This window comes from Pelophylax lessonae, assembly GCF_965119305.1.
Source record: "Pelophylax lessonae genome assembly, chromosome: 9".
Lineage (NCBI taxonomy): Eukaryota > Metazoa > Chordata > Amphibia > Anura > Ranidae > Pelophylax > Pelophylax lessonae.
The window spans coordinates 41,693,289-41,709,636 of NC_138776.1; the positions used below are offsets into that span (position 1 = coordinate 41,693,289).

Sequence of the window (16,348 nt, forward strand, 5' to 3'; positions counted from 1 at the left end):
TGGTGCTGAATCAGAATTGATAGCTCCGAGTTGTGACATGAGTACAGGCCAGGCGGCATGCAGGCCCAATCTGATCCGATCCTCCACTTTGCTCCACTGGCTGGGCCTCTCCTGCACTGGTTGCTAGTATCGCCTGCTGCCTGGCAACCAGTGACGTTACGGTCATCACATGACAGCCAGGAGAGAGTGAGGCCCCAACATTTCGGAGCAGAGGAGGATTTAAATTCCTCCTCTGCACCTAGAATTGTCTCCACCCACCTCCCTCCAATGCCTCCAGGCTCCATCTTCCCTGGGCGGCAGCGTGTCTCAGAGCAGAGGGAAGGGACAGGGAGCATCAGCATACAGACTGCTGCTGTTTTGTCCATTAAACATCAGGTGAGTGGGCTTGTATTTTGCAGCTGGCAATCATCCATCTTTAAACTTGCACTTGTATTAACCAGTTCATATATATGCATGTCTATCTTTTTAAAGGGAACAATCAACAATTTGTATAAAAATATGTAGTTGAAGCGGAGTTCCAGGTCACAGAATCGTTTTTTTTTTTTATAAATACTTCCCAAAGAGTGATCCCCGTCCTTCATACATCCGCTAATCTGGTTTTAGACAGTTTAATAATGGATTGGCAATCATAAAATCTTACTTTATAAAAAGTTTGCTGAGCGCCGCCATCTTTGTCCTGGTCAACCGAAGCCGCAGTATGCAAATGTCTGCCCTGCTTCCTAGTTCAAGATGGAGGGGGCCGATGAATGCAGCGCAAAATCTCGCGCATGCCCAGTACTATGCGATCGGCATAGTAAGGGTTTCCATAGGGACGGCAGCGATGAGAGGAGCGGCCGGCCACCTACGTCACTGCCCATTGCCTCCTGGGAGTGATAAGTAAGAGCTCCCAGGACGCATTGCAGGACAGTAAGTGATGGCGCGGCAGCGGCCACAGAGGGAAAGGTGAGTATATTTTCTTCTGAAACAAGGTAAGTAAAAAAAAAAGGGACTATCCAATTCTTTTTCAGGTGACAATAAGGAAGCGGATGGCACAAAATCGAATGTAACGATTTTGTGGCCGGAACTCCGCTTTAAGCCCGTGAAGTAATAACTAAGTAGGTGTAAATCTGATGGAGAAAAATCTGAGCTCCCATGATGCAATGCCAGTTTTTTCTGCTCTTTTCCTGCACGAGCTGTGCCATCTGTCTGCATTGTGTAATGGATATATTTTTGGCGGGTTCCGAGTTGGCACCTTAGCTGCTCTCCCATTGAAAGGATGTAAAGTTGAAGTGTTAATTAGTTGTAGTTAATGATTTCAAAGACTCCAGTCTAAAAATATTCTACTTTCCTATCAGAGAGAGGTTCTCGTTGGCATCTCACCTTTTGGTCTTGGCTGTAGGCCAGGATCCAGTCTTCCTGCTTGGGATGAAATAAAAGGCTCTGGATGTAAAAATTGAGTCGGTACTTTTGGTAGGTGGCCCCTTCGTCAGAACTAATTAGCAGACTGCTTTCAATCTCTGGGTCGGTCAGCAGCATGATCTGCAGAAAGAGAGATGCAATAGTCAACGCAGTAGTTGTCAAAAGTAACAAAGAGGTAATACACAGTATTGTAATAAGCCAGGCAAAAACAATACCCTAATTATAAAGTGATATTAAGAAATTGAAACGCATGAAATACAATATCTGTATTATTAACTTCTCCAAATGTACATTAGATTAGCTTTGCTACATTATATTGGATAATTACTGTGTTTACAGCCATCCTTGGAAAGGCTTAACCATTTATGAACATTCATAAATTGGTGCTCAGAACCTATTATATTATTGGCTATAGTACTTCTTGGATTGGGGACTGTGGAAGAAGGGGAAGATCAGAGAAGACAGGATCAAACAGCCTTTTCACAAAATGCAGAGGATTAACTCCTTAGGTTCCGCAGTGAGTATAACAAGCATGCTTTACTGCATATACAGACTGATTTTACTGTTGTGGGTTTAGTAACACTTTAAGATTCCTGGATCCACATAAATGAGGTGGATAGAGGAATCCTCCCCACCAGGACATTGCATTCTAACAGCGGCACCTGCCAGTGGGAGAATACACTGATCAGTGGCTGCAGCTGATTGGCTGCTTATTATCGTCAGAAAACCTTTCCAACATGTCTCTTTGGCACAAGTTGGATAAATAATCAACTTTTGTTAAGTGGGAAGGTCACAGTCTGATCAAAATGTTGCCGTACCCTGCTGGACTGCCTAAAATTTAGTGTATGGGTAGCTTATATATAGCCAAAGCAGCCTGCACAGGTGCTATGGGGCCCGGGGTGGGAGGGGGGACCCACTAGGGAGGTGTGAGGTGGGCCCCACTAGGGGAGTGAGAGGGGGGCCCACTAGGGAGGTGGGAGGGGGGCCCCACTAGGGAGGTGTGAGGGGGGCCCCACTAGGGAGGTGTGAGGGGGGGCCCCACTAGGGGGGTGGGGGGGCCACTAGGGGGTTGTGAAGGGGGCCCCACTAGGGGGGTGGGCCCCACTAGGGAGGTGTGAGGGGGGCCCCACTAGGGGGGTGGGGGGGCCACTAGGGGGGGTGTGAGGGGGACCCCACTAGGGGGGTGAGAGGGGGGCCCCACTAGGGAGGTTTTCGGATGTCTTTATTCCAGCAGACTACTGACTGCTAAATTACAATGTTTAGAACTTCTTGGCATTGGGTGGTAAAAGGTGTGGATGGACCTAAAATTTACACCCAAACTCTAAAATTTTGTACTCTGACAAAGTTGATGCTGGAAAATGCTGGTAAGCTACTCAGCAGCTAGCTGGAGAACTACGATTAAAAGTGTATTCCCTGGACTGCTGCTCTTCCCATGCAAATTCAATCCACAGCACTGGTCCCTTATAGTGGACAGTACTGACTAAGTTACCTGCTCTCCAGCTGCCTGTCCTTGTTTTAGTTATACACTATATTATCAAAAGTATTGGGATGCCTGCATTTACACACTTTTTTTTGTAAAAAAAAAATATTTCCTTGAACTTAAAAAACTAAACAGTAAAGTTAGCTCAATTTTTTTGTATATTGTGAAGGATGATGTAACACCGAGTAACTAGATACCTAACGTTACGGTTTAAAATTGCGCACACTTGTGGAATGGCGACAAACTATGGTACTTAAAAATCTACATAGGTGACGCTTTAACAATTTTTAACGGTTACCAGTTTCGAGTTACAGAGGATGTCTTATGCTAGAATTACTGCTCTCGCTCTGACGATCGCAGTGATACCTCACATGTGTGATTTTAAAACCATTTTCATTTGTGGGTGCGACTTACGTATGTATGCTCTTTGGTGCACAAGCTCACAGGGAGACGGGGGCGCTTTAAAAAAAAACTTTTTCCTATTTATTTTATTTTTTATTTTTAACAGTTTAAAAAAGAAAAAAACTGATCAATTTTTAATGCTGTCACAAGGAATGTAAACATCCCTTTGTGACAGTAATAGGCAGTGACAGGTACTCTTTATGGAGGCATCCGGGGGACTAAAAGACCCCAAACCACTCCTCTGCACTTCAAAGTATTCAAAGCACCGAAATCTGCATTTTTGAATACTGTCAGTGTTTTTAAAATCGGCGCCATTGGCAGCTGAGTAAACCGGAAGTGACGTTGTGATGACGTTATGACGCCGCCTCCAGGTTACATGATTGGAGACCCAATCGAAGCCAAATCCAGCTTTGTATGGGACATGCCGACTGGTTGCTCGGGTCCCCTGGAGGAACGGGAGACCTAGGTAGAGCTGCGGAAGGCGGCGGGAGAAGGGGGGATGTCTCCTCCTCGCTGGGATAACGGCCGAGCGGCTTCTGAGCTGCATCGGTTGTTATCTCCAAATAGCAATGTTTTATATCTGCCAGGAAATCAAAATAGTCAAAGCACCGAAATCTGCATTTTTGAATATTGTCAGTTTTTTTTTAAATCGGCGCCATTGGCAGCCGAGTAAACCGGAAGTGACGTCGTGATGTCGTGACGTTGTGACGCCGCCTCTAAGTTACATGATTGGAGACCCAATTGAAGCAAAATCTGGCTTTGTTTGGGACTCCAACCAGCCGGCGGACGGGTAGGCTGGTTGCTCGGGTCCCCTGGTGGTACGGGAGACCTAGGTAGAGCCGCGGAAGGCGGCGGGAGAAGGGGGGACGTCCCCTCTTCGCTGGGATAACGTCTGAGCGGCTTCTGAGCTGCATCGGTTGTTATCTCCAAATAGCAATGTTTTATATCTGCCAGGAAATCAAAATAGTCAAAGCACCGAAATCTGCATTTTTGAATATTGTCAGTTTTTTTTTAAATCGGCGCCATTGGCAGCCGAGTAAACCGGAAGTGACGTCGTGATGTCGTGACGTTGTGACGCCGCCTCTAAGTTACATGATTGGAGACCCAATTGAAGCAAAATCTGGCTTTGTTTGGGACTCCAACCAGCCGGCGGACGGGTCGGCTGGTTGCTCGGGTCCCCTGGTGGTACGGGAGACCTAGGTAGAGCCGCGGAAGGCGGCGGGAGAAGGGGGGACGTCCCCTCTTCGCTGGGATAACGTCTGAGCGGCTTCTGAGCTGCAGCGGTTGTTATCTCCAGAAAGCCGACTGCTGGCTCTAAAAAACTGAACCAGGGTGGTGCCTCTAGCTGCAGGTATCTCCTTGGTACAACCACTTCTTCAAGCCGAAAAACAGGTATGTCAGTTTGCAGGAGGCAGTTAAAAATGAATTAATGTTTTTATTTTCTTTTATTAACCACTTAAGCCCCGGAGGATTTTCCTGCTAAACGACCAGGGGGTATTTTGCGATTCGGCACTGCGTGACTTTAACGGACAATTGCGCGGTCGTGCGACACTGTACCTAAACAAATTTGATGTCTTTTTTTTCCCATAAACAGAGCTTTCTTTTGGTGGTATTTGGTCACCTGTGCGATTTTTTGATCACGCGCTATAAACAAAAAAAGAGCGTCAATTTTGCAAAAATAGCAATATTTTTCACATTTTTTTATATGAAATTTCCCCTAAAAAAATGTAAAAATCAAAATTTTTTGACATTTTCGGCCAATTTGTTTTATGCTACCTATGTTTGGTAAAAAAAAAAATCGCAAAAAGCGTATTTTGATTGGTTTGCGCAAAAGTTATCGCGTTTACTAACAAAGGGAAAGATTTTTGTCATTTTTGTTGTTTTTTTTTTTAACGCGTAATGGCGGCGATCTGCGATTTTTTTTGCGGTACTGCGACATTGCGGCGGACAGATCGGACCCTTGACTGAAATTTTTGACACTTTTGGGGTTACCAGTGACATTTCTACAGTAATCAGTGCTATATATATGCACTGTTACTGTAAAAAAACACTGGTAGTGAAGGGGTTAACTTTATTTGGGAGGGAGGGGTTGTGTGTGTCCCTAGGGGCGTGCTTTCTACTGTGATTGGCTGTGGCTTGAGGTGAAAGGACACTGATCAACGGATCTACATAGTAGATCTGTCTGATCAGTGTTTTAACACCGAGGAGAATGACAGGCAGCTTGTTTACACAAGCTGCCTGACTTTCTCCCTCTCCCCCGACGATCGCCAAGTGAGCGGCGGACATCGGGTCCGCCGGTCACACGTGCGGGGGGGTCCGTGACCGCGCGGGAGCGCGCCTCCGGCGGCGCACGCTCGCTCCCCAGACCCTCCCAGGCTAGTGACGTTAATTAACGTCACTCTGCCTGGCAGGGGCTGACCGCCGCAGTAAATTTACTTGCGGCGGTCGGCAAGCGGTTAAAGAATACAGAGTATCTAAACGGGAATAAATATCAATGTTTTATATCTGCCAGGAAATCAAAATAGTCAAAGCGCCGAAATCAGCATTTTTGAATACTGTTGAGTAAACCTGGAAGTGACGTTGTGACGTCGTGACCCTGTGACACCGCCTCCGGGTTACATCATTGGAGACCCGATCGAAGCCGAATCTTTGTTTTTTTGGGACTCCAACCAGCTGGCGGACGTGCTGGCTGGTTGCTCGGGTCCCCCCGTGGGACAAGAGACCAAGGTAGAGCCGCGGAAGGTGACGGGAGAAGGGGGGGGATGTCCCCTCTGGCTCGCTGGGATAACGGCTAAGCGGCTTCTGAGCCACATCGGTTGTTATCTCCAGAAAGCTGACCGCCGGCTCTAACAAACGGAACTGGGGTGATGCCTCTAGCTGCAGGAATCACCCCAGGACAACAACTTCTCTGAACCGACGCACAGGTATGTCAGTTTGTAGGAGGCGGTTAAAAATAAATTAATGTTTTTATTTTCTTTTATTAATAATCTAAACTGGAATAAATAGCAATGTTTTATATCTGCCAGGAAATCGGCATTAGTAAAATTAGATGACATTGGGTTACATTGGGAAAACAGTTAAAGTAAGAAGTAAAGAAAAGACATATTGTATACCCTGGTAATGGTTTTACGCCATCAGTCAGTCGTCTTTTGTTTTTCAGCAGCACTATAATATGATTGATAGCGGAGATCTGAGTAGTTGTTTTGCCTAACTACTTGGAAATTTCTTTTTGCAACAGTTTAAATCATTTTTAATGCCTCTCAGTGTTACACTGAAGAACTCTAAGGATGAATTACTCTTCAATGCCCAGTTCTATTTCTCCATCAAATTTGATGCTGCAAAATAATGCCTGTTGTCATAAGGAAGCTACAGACACATGGATTTAATGAAGGAATGCAGATTGCGAATGCAGTCCTAAGAGGCTGCAAATGATTTGCAATAGTCAGCCAGGATAAAACAGGCTGTGCAATCTTCACCAAGCGTTAGCCAAAGTCACTTTGTTTAGAAAAATACCCCTAAGTCCAGTTATGAATTGATTAAAAAAAACGATTACAGACATTTTAAACACTGCAAATTAAAAGGAAAGCATCTGCCCGGTATATAAGTAACATTTCATTTTGTATCAGATTCTGGAAGGTTTAACCATCTAAGCGCCGGTTCACACTACCGCGACGCTACTTCCCGGGGCGACCTCCGAGATCGCGGTGCGAGCAGCACGCCGCGACCTCGGAGCGGCCGCCACGGACTTCATAACATTGAAGTCTATGGCGGTCGCCTCCTGGTCGCCCCAAAGAAGCTCCGGACCCTTTTTCTAGGTCGGAGCGACTTGTGTCGCTCCTATTAGAACGGGTCTGCAGCTTCCCTATGGGAGGCGACCTGCGGCGACCTGTGAGGCGACCAGGTCGCCTCACAGGTTGCCCTAGTGTGAACCGAGGCTAACAGTTTCTCTCTCAAAGTGCTGAGACAAGGCCATATAGCGCCCAGGTCAGACATGCCAAACTAGCCCCCCCCAAGATGTATGAACATTATGTGTTAGCAAAAATTCCCCCCCCCCCAATAGAAAAAAATAATAATAATTGAGCACTTATTTGCATGCTTACCCCCTAAGAATAAATTTCCCCTCCTCCCAGGACAAATCCGCTCCCCTCCTGAAATCCCCCTTCCCAGCACAAATCTTTGCCCCCCAAATCACCCCCAAAAAATCACTATATCACTTCTTCTAGCACAAACCCCCCCAAATCCTCCTTGCTAGTAGAAGTCCTCTTCCACCATTCCCCTCCCAACACAATTCCCCCCAAATCACCTTTCACCCCCCCCCACCCAAATTTCCCCTCCTAAAACAATTCTTACTCCCTAATCCCCCCCCCCAAATTCCCCCAGCCAACACAAATCTTCTCCCAGCAACTCCTTGTGGTGCCCAACCATGTCACATGAAACCACAGTGCCCAGGGCAGCCGCCCCCTCCTGCCCACCCCTTGTCTTGGCCCGGCACATAGACATGCACAGGGGGTGTGCCAGGTGTGCCTTGTAATAAAAATAAGCATGACAGGTCCTCTCTAATGTGAGATCCGTGGTCAAAAAGACCTTGGATCTCACATCTACACTACAAAGAAAAAAATATATATTAATTTTTTTCATGATGAAAATAATGGGCCCTCTAAGGCCTTTGGGAGGAAGCGACATATGAAGTCGCTCTGGTTCTCCAAAGCCATAGAGTCGAGTGGAGGCCACAGGTCTATACAGCGCCATCACACCCCCATCAGACATGATTATCTTCAGGTAGCTCTCTCAGGTGGTGGCTGAAGATCAGTGCCTTTTTCGAGTAGGAACTGGATGTCTATTAGTAAAGTACTAAAAGCAGAACCTATAAACTCCAAATGTGATTTTATTCAGATGCTTTTAGCAGAAAATGTAACACATTTTGGGGTTAAAGAGACGCCTTTCACCAGGGCTTGGCACTGTTGACCCAAGTGTACTGGGCTGATAGAATTGGAGAGATCCTGAAATGTAATTAATATAATCAGTCCAGATGCTTGTCAAGTTTGATGAATGGGGACCCTTTGAACTTCAAAGTTTGAAGCGCCAAAATGCTAAAGATATCAAATCTGGACTTTGTTCTGCTTTTGAAGATTTACTCCTTACATGGTTTTTATTGTTGTCTGTGTCTAACTGGTGAGATTCGCCTTCTTTAATGGGTCATGAAGGCATTGTCTCCAGCCCTTAAAGCAACCTTTCTCAAAGTTTTAAACATAGAGGAACCCTTAAAATAATTTTCCAATCTCAGGGAACCCTTGGTAAAAATGCTCTACAACTCATGATACATTGATGTGAAGTCAGTGGGAAGAATGCACCTTACGCTTATGGCTATTGGGGAGAATTACCCCCTTACAGATATCTAAAAGGATCAATGGTGTTAGTGGGAACGAATCTGAATGGCAACAATTTCTCATTGCAACAATTTCTCATTGCTCAAGGAATCTCTAGCAATCTTTGAAGGAATCCTAGGGTTAAACCCTGCCTTAAAGTTATGAAAAATCCCCCAAAAAAGGAAAGAGGAATAGGGATAAACCTGTGTTGGTGAGGACTAAGAGGGAATATTTTCTAGTTTTGGAGAGATCCCTTTTACTTACCATATTTTCTGGCGTATAAGACGACTGGGCGTATAAGACGACCCCCCTAATTTTCAAGTTAAAACATAGGTTTTGGGCTATACTCGATGTATAAGACTACCCCCCTTCCAAAGCAAGGCAACACCATTGAAAAACTTCAGATTTCTCATAGATCTCCAAGGTACCCTAGTACTGTAATACATGTAATCTCTCATAATATCTCCAAGGTACCCTAAGTATTACCAGTAGATGTAATCTCAAGACGCTGGCTGTGTGGGAATCCTGTACCGGTATACCGTATGTACCGTAGCTTCGGCTACATACAGTATACCGCGCTGAGCCAATCACGGTGAGCGATGTATTCTATTATTGAATGCAAAGCCTGCTCGGATTGGCAGAGTCAGAGAGGCGGGCTGATGTTTCTCCGCCAATCCGAGCAGGCTTTGCATTCAATAATAGAATACATCACTCTCCGTGATTGGCTCAGCGCGGTATACTGTATGTGGCCGAAGCTACAGTACATACGGTATACCAGTACAGGATTCCCACACAGCTAGCGTATTGAAAGATTACATCTACCGGTAATACTTATACTTAGGTTACCTTGGAGATATTATACTCGGCATATAAGACGACCCCCCATTTTTGGGGGATTTTTTTGAGGTTCAAAAGTAGTCTAAAGCCTCGTACACACGCACCGATTGTTGGCCGACCGATCGGCCGTCTTTTGTCCAGTGTTGTTGTGTTGGTTGAAATGTGCTCTAGACTGCACACGAATTTTGTCGGCCAACAACAACCAACTTCAGAAGTGATGTCATGTGTTGGTTTACTTTTCGTGTGTTTTTTCTTCTCTGAGCATGCCCAGTCTTGCTCATCTGACTATTGTCGGCCGAAATCTGTACTGACTGACGAACAATCGGCCGTTCTGGTGACGGCCAACAAAAATTTTATAGCATGCACACCAGATTTTGTTCGGCCGAAAAGTCGCAGTCAGTTGTCGGAAGCATCATACTAACAAGCCGAATTTACGGCCAACAATCGGTGCGTGTGTACGGGGCTTTATACGCCAGAAAATACAGTATTTCCATGGGACAGGATTTGAAGGATAAGCTCCATGTTGGGATGCAAAGAGAAACAAAAGACAAAAGACTTGACCATGTCCTAACCACTCTTTCTCTCTCCAATGATAAAAACAATACTTTCAGCTTCACATTCACTTTACCATAGCCCATCTGATTTCATCTAAAACGGAGATGTCACTTCAGGGAGAACCAACACTTATATCATAATCATAACAGCATCAACACCATACAAGGTCACCTAATTAAAAATCCACATTCCAACGATCAAAATATCCTCACGCGGTAGAACGCATGAAGACACAAGACAGACGTTACCTGTCCCATGACACCGAGAGGAAAAACACAAGCCAACAACTGGAACAAATAATGCCTACAGGGGATATGTTGTATTGTTAGATGACTTTTGAGAATACAATAACAGATATGTTAATCGGCTTACATGGGAGGTGGGACGCTTTACAAGACATAGATGGCTGATTAAGTCAATTTGTTATTCCCGTTGAGTGGGATGCACCATGAATATGATTGAGAGAGCACGAATATATAAATAATTGATAGATGTCAACTCAAAGCAACTAGCCTGGACAAGTCAAGGAGAACTGCAACAAGGACATACGTTTATATTGTCTTGCCCGTGACATACTTGTACACTCTGTGCATTCATTATTTTTGCAGTCATATTTTATGACTTTTCCATTTTTTTTTCCCTTCTTGTCAGTTTGCCGTGTCCTTCTGATAAAGTCTATTTTATCAAATGTATTGGTTTTCATGGATGACTATGAGTTTGTAGAAGATATTTACCAACCCAGAGCATAAGCACAAAAAAGAGACTTTTGTGGTCTCATCCAAACCATCTAAAAAAAGAGATGGGGGGGTTTCTGCGCTATGGGTAACCAATATCTTTAAAGCTTCTGCCTCCACTATAGCTGCTACCTTAGTAGAGCCAAACTTAGTTACGGTTCACACATAGGCGATGCGGGAACCCCGCAAATCCACTGTGGGTTCCCGCATCACATTCAACCCGCAGACAGTTCACACTGCCATATGCGAATCACTGGCGATGTCAATACAAATTTAACAACACCCCCAGATCAGTTTGCATATCGCAGTGTGAACTGTCAGCTCGGACATGAATCGGATTGCATAGGTGTGAACACCCATGTGATCTGATTCTGGTGCGGACCCAAAAAAGGTCCTGTGTGAGTTGTGTCCGAATGCAATGCAAATTCACCCATACAATCTGTATAGCTGAATTTGCATGGCACTGACATCGCATGTGATTTGCAGAGCAGTGCGCTCCGAATCACATGCAATGTCTGTCATCGCATATGTGTGTGTAGCAATATTTCCAGGCATTGGGCCTGTTGTGGGTCTGCCATGGTTACCGTTACCACCAACAGCACATTTAAGCTTGTTGCCCAAGTGTGAGATCTGGGACAATGAACAGTCCGGCATCTTTGGTTTTTAGTTTTATTGCAGGAACTTGGATGGGAGAAGGGAATGAGTGGGATACTCCTCTGGCTCAACTAGGTACAAATCTGGAACACTTGAGAAAAATGCCGCCTATCGCTGTCTTGGCGCTGGCTGAATGCCGACCAATGCTTACTGGCGCTTGTAAACCTGACTTGCTGTCTGTGAACTGAAACTTGACTTCTGATGCTTCCTCACAGCTCAAAAGTCCTGTGCACTGCTCCCTGTAGTCTTCTCTGACTGAGGAAGCCACTAGCAATGAGGCTGCAACACTTAACACTTTACACTTCAGGGCCCAACCGCTGGCACCCCCTTTACTCTTCAGGGTAATCTCTGGCACCCCCTTTACTCTTCAGGGTAATCTCTGGCACCCCCTTTACTCTTCAGGGTAATCTCTGGCACCCCTTTTACTCTTCAGGGTAATCTCTGGCACCCCCTTTACTCTTCAGGGTAATCTCTGGCACCCCCTTTACTCTTCAGGGTAATCTCTGGCACCCCCTTTACGATAATTCTGCACTGGCTAGCTAGCTCCTGGATCCCTCTGACCTTCTCCGAAGTGGTCCCCTCTGACTAGGCAGACCCCAGGGGCAGTTTGAAGTACTCACGACTCAGAATGCTTTCCTGAAACTCGACCCCAATGCTCCGCTGGTCCTCAGCACACCTGGATCCTCCCTGCAGCTCAGCTCAGCCCTATTTACCTCCTTCTCTATCTCTCTCCCACCCCCCCCCTTTTTTTCTCTCTCTCTATCTCTCCCACCCCCCCCCCCTTTTTTTCTCTCTCTCTATCTCTCCCACCCCCCCCCCCTTTTTTTCTCTCTCTCTATCTCTCCCACCCCCCCCCCTTTTTTTCTCTCTCTCTATCTCTCCCACCCCCCCCCCCCTTTTTTTCTCTCTCTCTATCTCTTCCTCTCTCTCCCCTTTTTTTTTCGATAGATAGATAGATAGATAGATAGATAGATAGATAGATAGATAGATAGATAGATAGATAGATAGATAGATAGATAGATAGATAGATAGATAGATAGATAGATAGATAGATAGATAGATAGATAGATAGATAGATAGATAGATAGATAGAGAAATATATATATATATATATATATATATATTTTTTACTTTTTTTTTTTGTGGAGGAACTTGGCTGCCCTGCACAGAGTTCTGACCCCAATCTGATAGAACACCTTAAGGATTATATAGAGCACAGACAGTGAGCCAGGCCTTCTCGTCCATCATCAGTGCTTGACCTCACAAATGCGCTTCTGAAAGAATGGTCAAACAGAATGGTCAAATATTCCCATAGGCACAATGGTAGATTACTTTTTCACAGCAAACAGGAACTTCAGTTTTAGAGCATGGTAGCCCACTTCTATTAAAAATAACAAAGTGAAAGTTCTTACACATGTGGATTGCACACACAGGGGTTCTTCTCCAGAAAAAAAAAATACAACAAATGAAAAAAAATGCAAAGCTATCTGGCTCTCAAGGCTCGCTCAGCCTCGGCCGCAGTACAATCTAGTTTCGCTGGTCCACTCCTGGCCTCTAGGAAGGCGTTCTCCTAACCTTCCAGGCAGGGGCGTAACTACAGGGGTTGCAGGGGTTGCAATCGCTACCGGGCCCCATGCTCCAGGGGGCCCGGTAGCAAACCAGTGGGTGAACTTCCAGGATCGCAAAGGTCACACTTGCAACCAGACCCTGGCATTGCACCACTGTGTGGAGGCCCCAAGATTGCAGGAAGGGGGCCCACTGCATAACTTGTGAAAGAATCCTGCTGCGGGACCGTAATAAAAGGCCATGCAACAAGTGTAAAGAGCCCCAGGATTAGTGGGAAGAGCCCTGGGCTTGAAGGTAAGGGCCCCGGCCAGGGGTCTGGGGGGCCCTTCATGGTTTCTTGCATCAGGGCCCTGAAGGTTCTAGTTACGCCTCTGCTTCCAGGCTTTACCACTCCTCTGAGACTCACGGTTTTCTCTGGTCCCCAGGACTCTCTCTCCCAGTTGTCTCAGCTATACAGTAGTCTCACACACTCTCTCAGCTGGCCCAACTCTCTCAGTCCACTAACTTGGAACCTCTCCCATATGGAGTGCCGGCTCAAGGATATTGCCATGGTTTCTAACAGGGGAGGACTGGGCCAGGGGGCAGAGGGGCAATTTCCCCCTGGGCAACTCTGATGCCCCGTAAAAAGGCTGCACTGCTTTTGCCACAGACATACCTAAAGGATTCCTGGTGAAGAGAAGTAAAAACTCTGCCACTAACCTACTGAGTGCAGGTAAAAAACAAGGACAGAGCTCAGGCCTCCCCCCCAGCATGGATGGTGTAAACCATGGGTGGGGAACCTTTTATCTGCCTAGGGCAATTTGGATTTTTGTAACATCATTCGGAGGCCGTACCAAATGTATGCATAAATGTAATAGGCATTGCTTTGCGGTAAAAAAACGCTGCAAAAAATTGCATGACTTTGAGGTCACAAAAGTGTGAAAGAGGCCTTCAGTAATCAAGGTATAGTGTGCCCCCTTTCAATGCAGAGTGACCACAGCGTGCCCCTTTCAATGCAGACTGACCACAGCGTGCCCCCTTTCAATGCAGACTGACCACTGCATGCCCCCTTTCAATGTAGACTGACCACAGCGTGCCCACTTTCAATGCAGGCTGACCAAAGCGTGCCCCCTTTCAATGCAGGCTGACCAAAGCGTGCCCCCTTTCAATGCAGAGTGACCACTGCGTGCCCCCTTTCAATGCAGAGTGACCACTGCGTGCCCCCTTTCAATGCAGACTGATCACTGCGTGCCCCCTTTCAATGCAGACTGACCACAATGTGCCCCCTTTCAATGCAGACTGACCACTGCGTGCCCCCTTTCAATGCAGACTGACCACAGCGTGCCCCCTTTCAATGCAGACTGACGAGCGTGCCCCCTTTCAATGCAGACTGACCACAGCGTGCCCCCTTTCAATGCAGACTGACCACAGCGTGCCCCCTTTCAACGCAGACTGACCACAGCGTGCCCCCTTTCAACGCAGACTGACCACAGCGTGCCCCCTTTCAATGCAGCCTGACCACAGCGTGCCCCTTTCAATGCAGACTGACCACAACATGCCCCTTTCAATGCAGACTGACCACAGCTTGCCCCCTTTCAATGCAGACTGACCACAGCGTGCCCCCTTTTAATGCAGAGTGACCATTGCGTGCCCCCTTTCAATGCAGACTGACCACAGCATGCCCCCTTTCAATGCAGACTGACCACAATGTTCCCCCTTTCAATGCAGACTGACTACAGTGTGCCCCCTTTCAATGCAGACTGACCACAGCTTGCCCCCTTTCAATGCAGACTGACCACAACATGCCCCTTTCAATGCAGACTGAACACAGTGTGCCCCCTTTCAATGCAGACTGACCACAGCTTGCCCCCTTTCAATGCAGACTGACCACTGCGTGCCCCCTTTTAATGCAGAGTGACCATTGCGTGCCCCCTTTCAATGCAGAGTGACCACTGCGTACCCCCTTTCAATGCAGACTGACCACAATGTGCCCCTTTTCAATGCAGACTGACCACTGTGTGCCCCCTTTCAATGCAGACTGACAGCAATGTGCCCCCTTTCAATGCAGACTGACCACTGTGTGCCCCCTTTCAATGCAGACTGACCACTGCGTGCCCCCTTTCAATGCAGAAAGCCAGTGCACTTACCTGCAGAGGCGGCTTCTCCTCTAGTCCTCCCGCCTCCTCCTCGACCAATGGCATGGGTTCGCCTTTTGGCCAATCAGGAAGTGGGTCTCGGACCCGCTTCCTGATTGGCCAGGAGGAGGATCCCTGTGACAATATCGAATTTTCATTGTGGGTGGGCTCGGGGCGTACTGCTCTGCGCCCCAGGTCCACCCTTTTCTGAAGCTTTTCTGTGACTCACACTGTCAGGACGGATCCATGGGCTCCTTCTGACAGCTCTGCTGGCATACACAGGCTCAGCGGCACTGGGGGGGGGCGGACGCAATGATTGTGAGGGCCGCATGCCGCCCGCGGGCCACAGGTTCCCCACCCCTGGTGTAAACTGTGCCTGAGCAGAGGCCGGTTGCATGCCCCACTGGAGACTCTACTGCCCCGGCCAGCACCGACTGAGCTGTTCCAGCTCCCCCCCAACCGCCCCCTGCTGGCCAGGTTGGGAACCTGGATTCAGGCGGTAAGTGGAGAGCATCTGGAGCAGGGCTTCAGCTTGGAATGGGGGTCAGGATGAGGACGGGAAGAAGGAGAGTGGGAGGGGGGCCGAGTCATTGCACCATGGGCCTCTGGTTTGCACTTGCCCCCTGTGCTGAAAGTTACCAGTCTGCCCCTGGTTTTTAAACAGGAGCAACTCCTACTCCACGTCCTCTGAGCTATGCTCAGATCTGCCTTATAACGAGTGTGTGAACCTGGACAAGACAACACAACAGTCACGACTGAAGACTCCATCCCTTCTAATGCTCTTTGAGTCTTAAAGTTTCCAGTCCCGATCCAGACCTACCAAGTACAGAGAAAATCTGCTCAAACTTCTCAAACTGACTTTGAGAGTCCTATGTCCATTTTAAACCTATTTTCCTAGTGACAGGGACTCACACTACCACAATATATATACAGTGCCTTGCGAAAGTATTCGGCCCCCTTGAACCTTGCGACCTTTTGCCACATTTCAGGCTTCAAATTTAAAGATATAAAACTGTAATGTTTTGTGAAGAATCAACAACAAGTGGGACACAATTATGAAGTGGAACGAAATTTATTGGATATTTCAAACTTTGTTAACAAATAAAAAACTGAAAAATTGGGCGTGCAAAATTATTCAGCCCCTTTACTTTTAGTGCAGCAAACTCTCTCCAGAAGTTCAGTGAGGATCTCTGAATGATCCAATGTTGACCTAAATGACTAATGATGATAAATAGAATCCAC

General features: G+C 46.8%; 1 protein-coding gene across 7 annotated transcripts in view; it reads right to left on the reverse strand.

Annotated features, from left to right (window-relative positions):
• SORCS1 (sortilin related VPS10 domain containing receptor 1) overlaps positions 1-16,348 on the reverse strand; it is a 1,084,285-nt gene that overhangs the window by 448,505 nt on the left and 619,432 nt on the right. For all 7 annotated transcript variants that reach the window (XM_082267343.1, XM_082267340.1, XM_082267339.1 and 4 more), the window contains one exon: positions 1,360-1,518. In XM_082267343.1, coding sequence (XP_082123469.1) covers positions 1,360-1,518 — 159 coding nt within the window. The remainder of the gene's footprint in view (positions 1-1,359; positions 1,519-16,348) is intronic.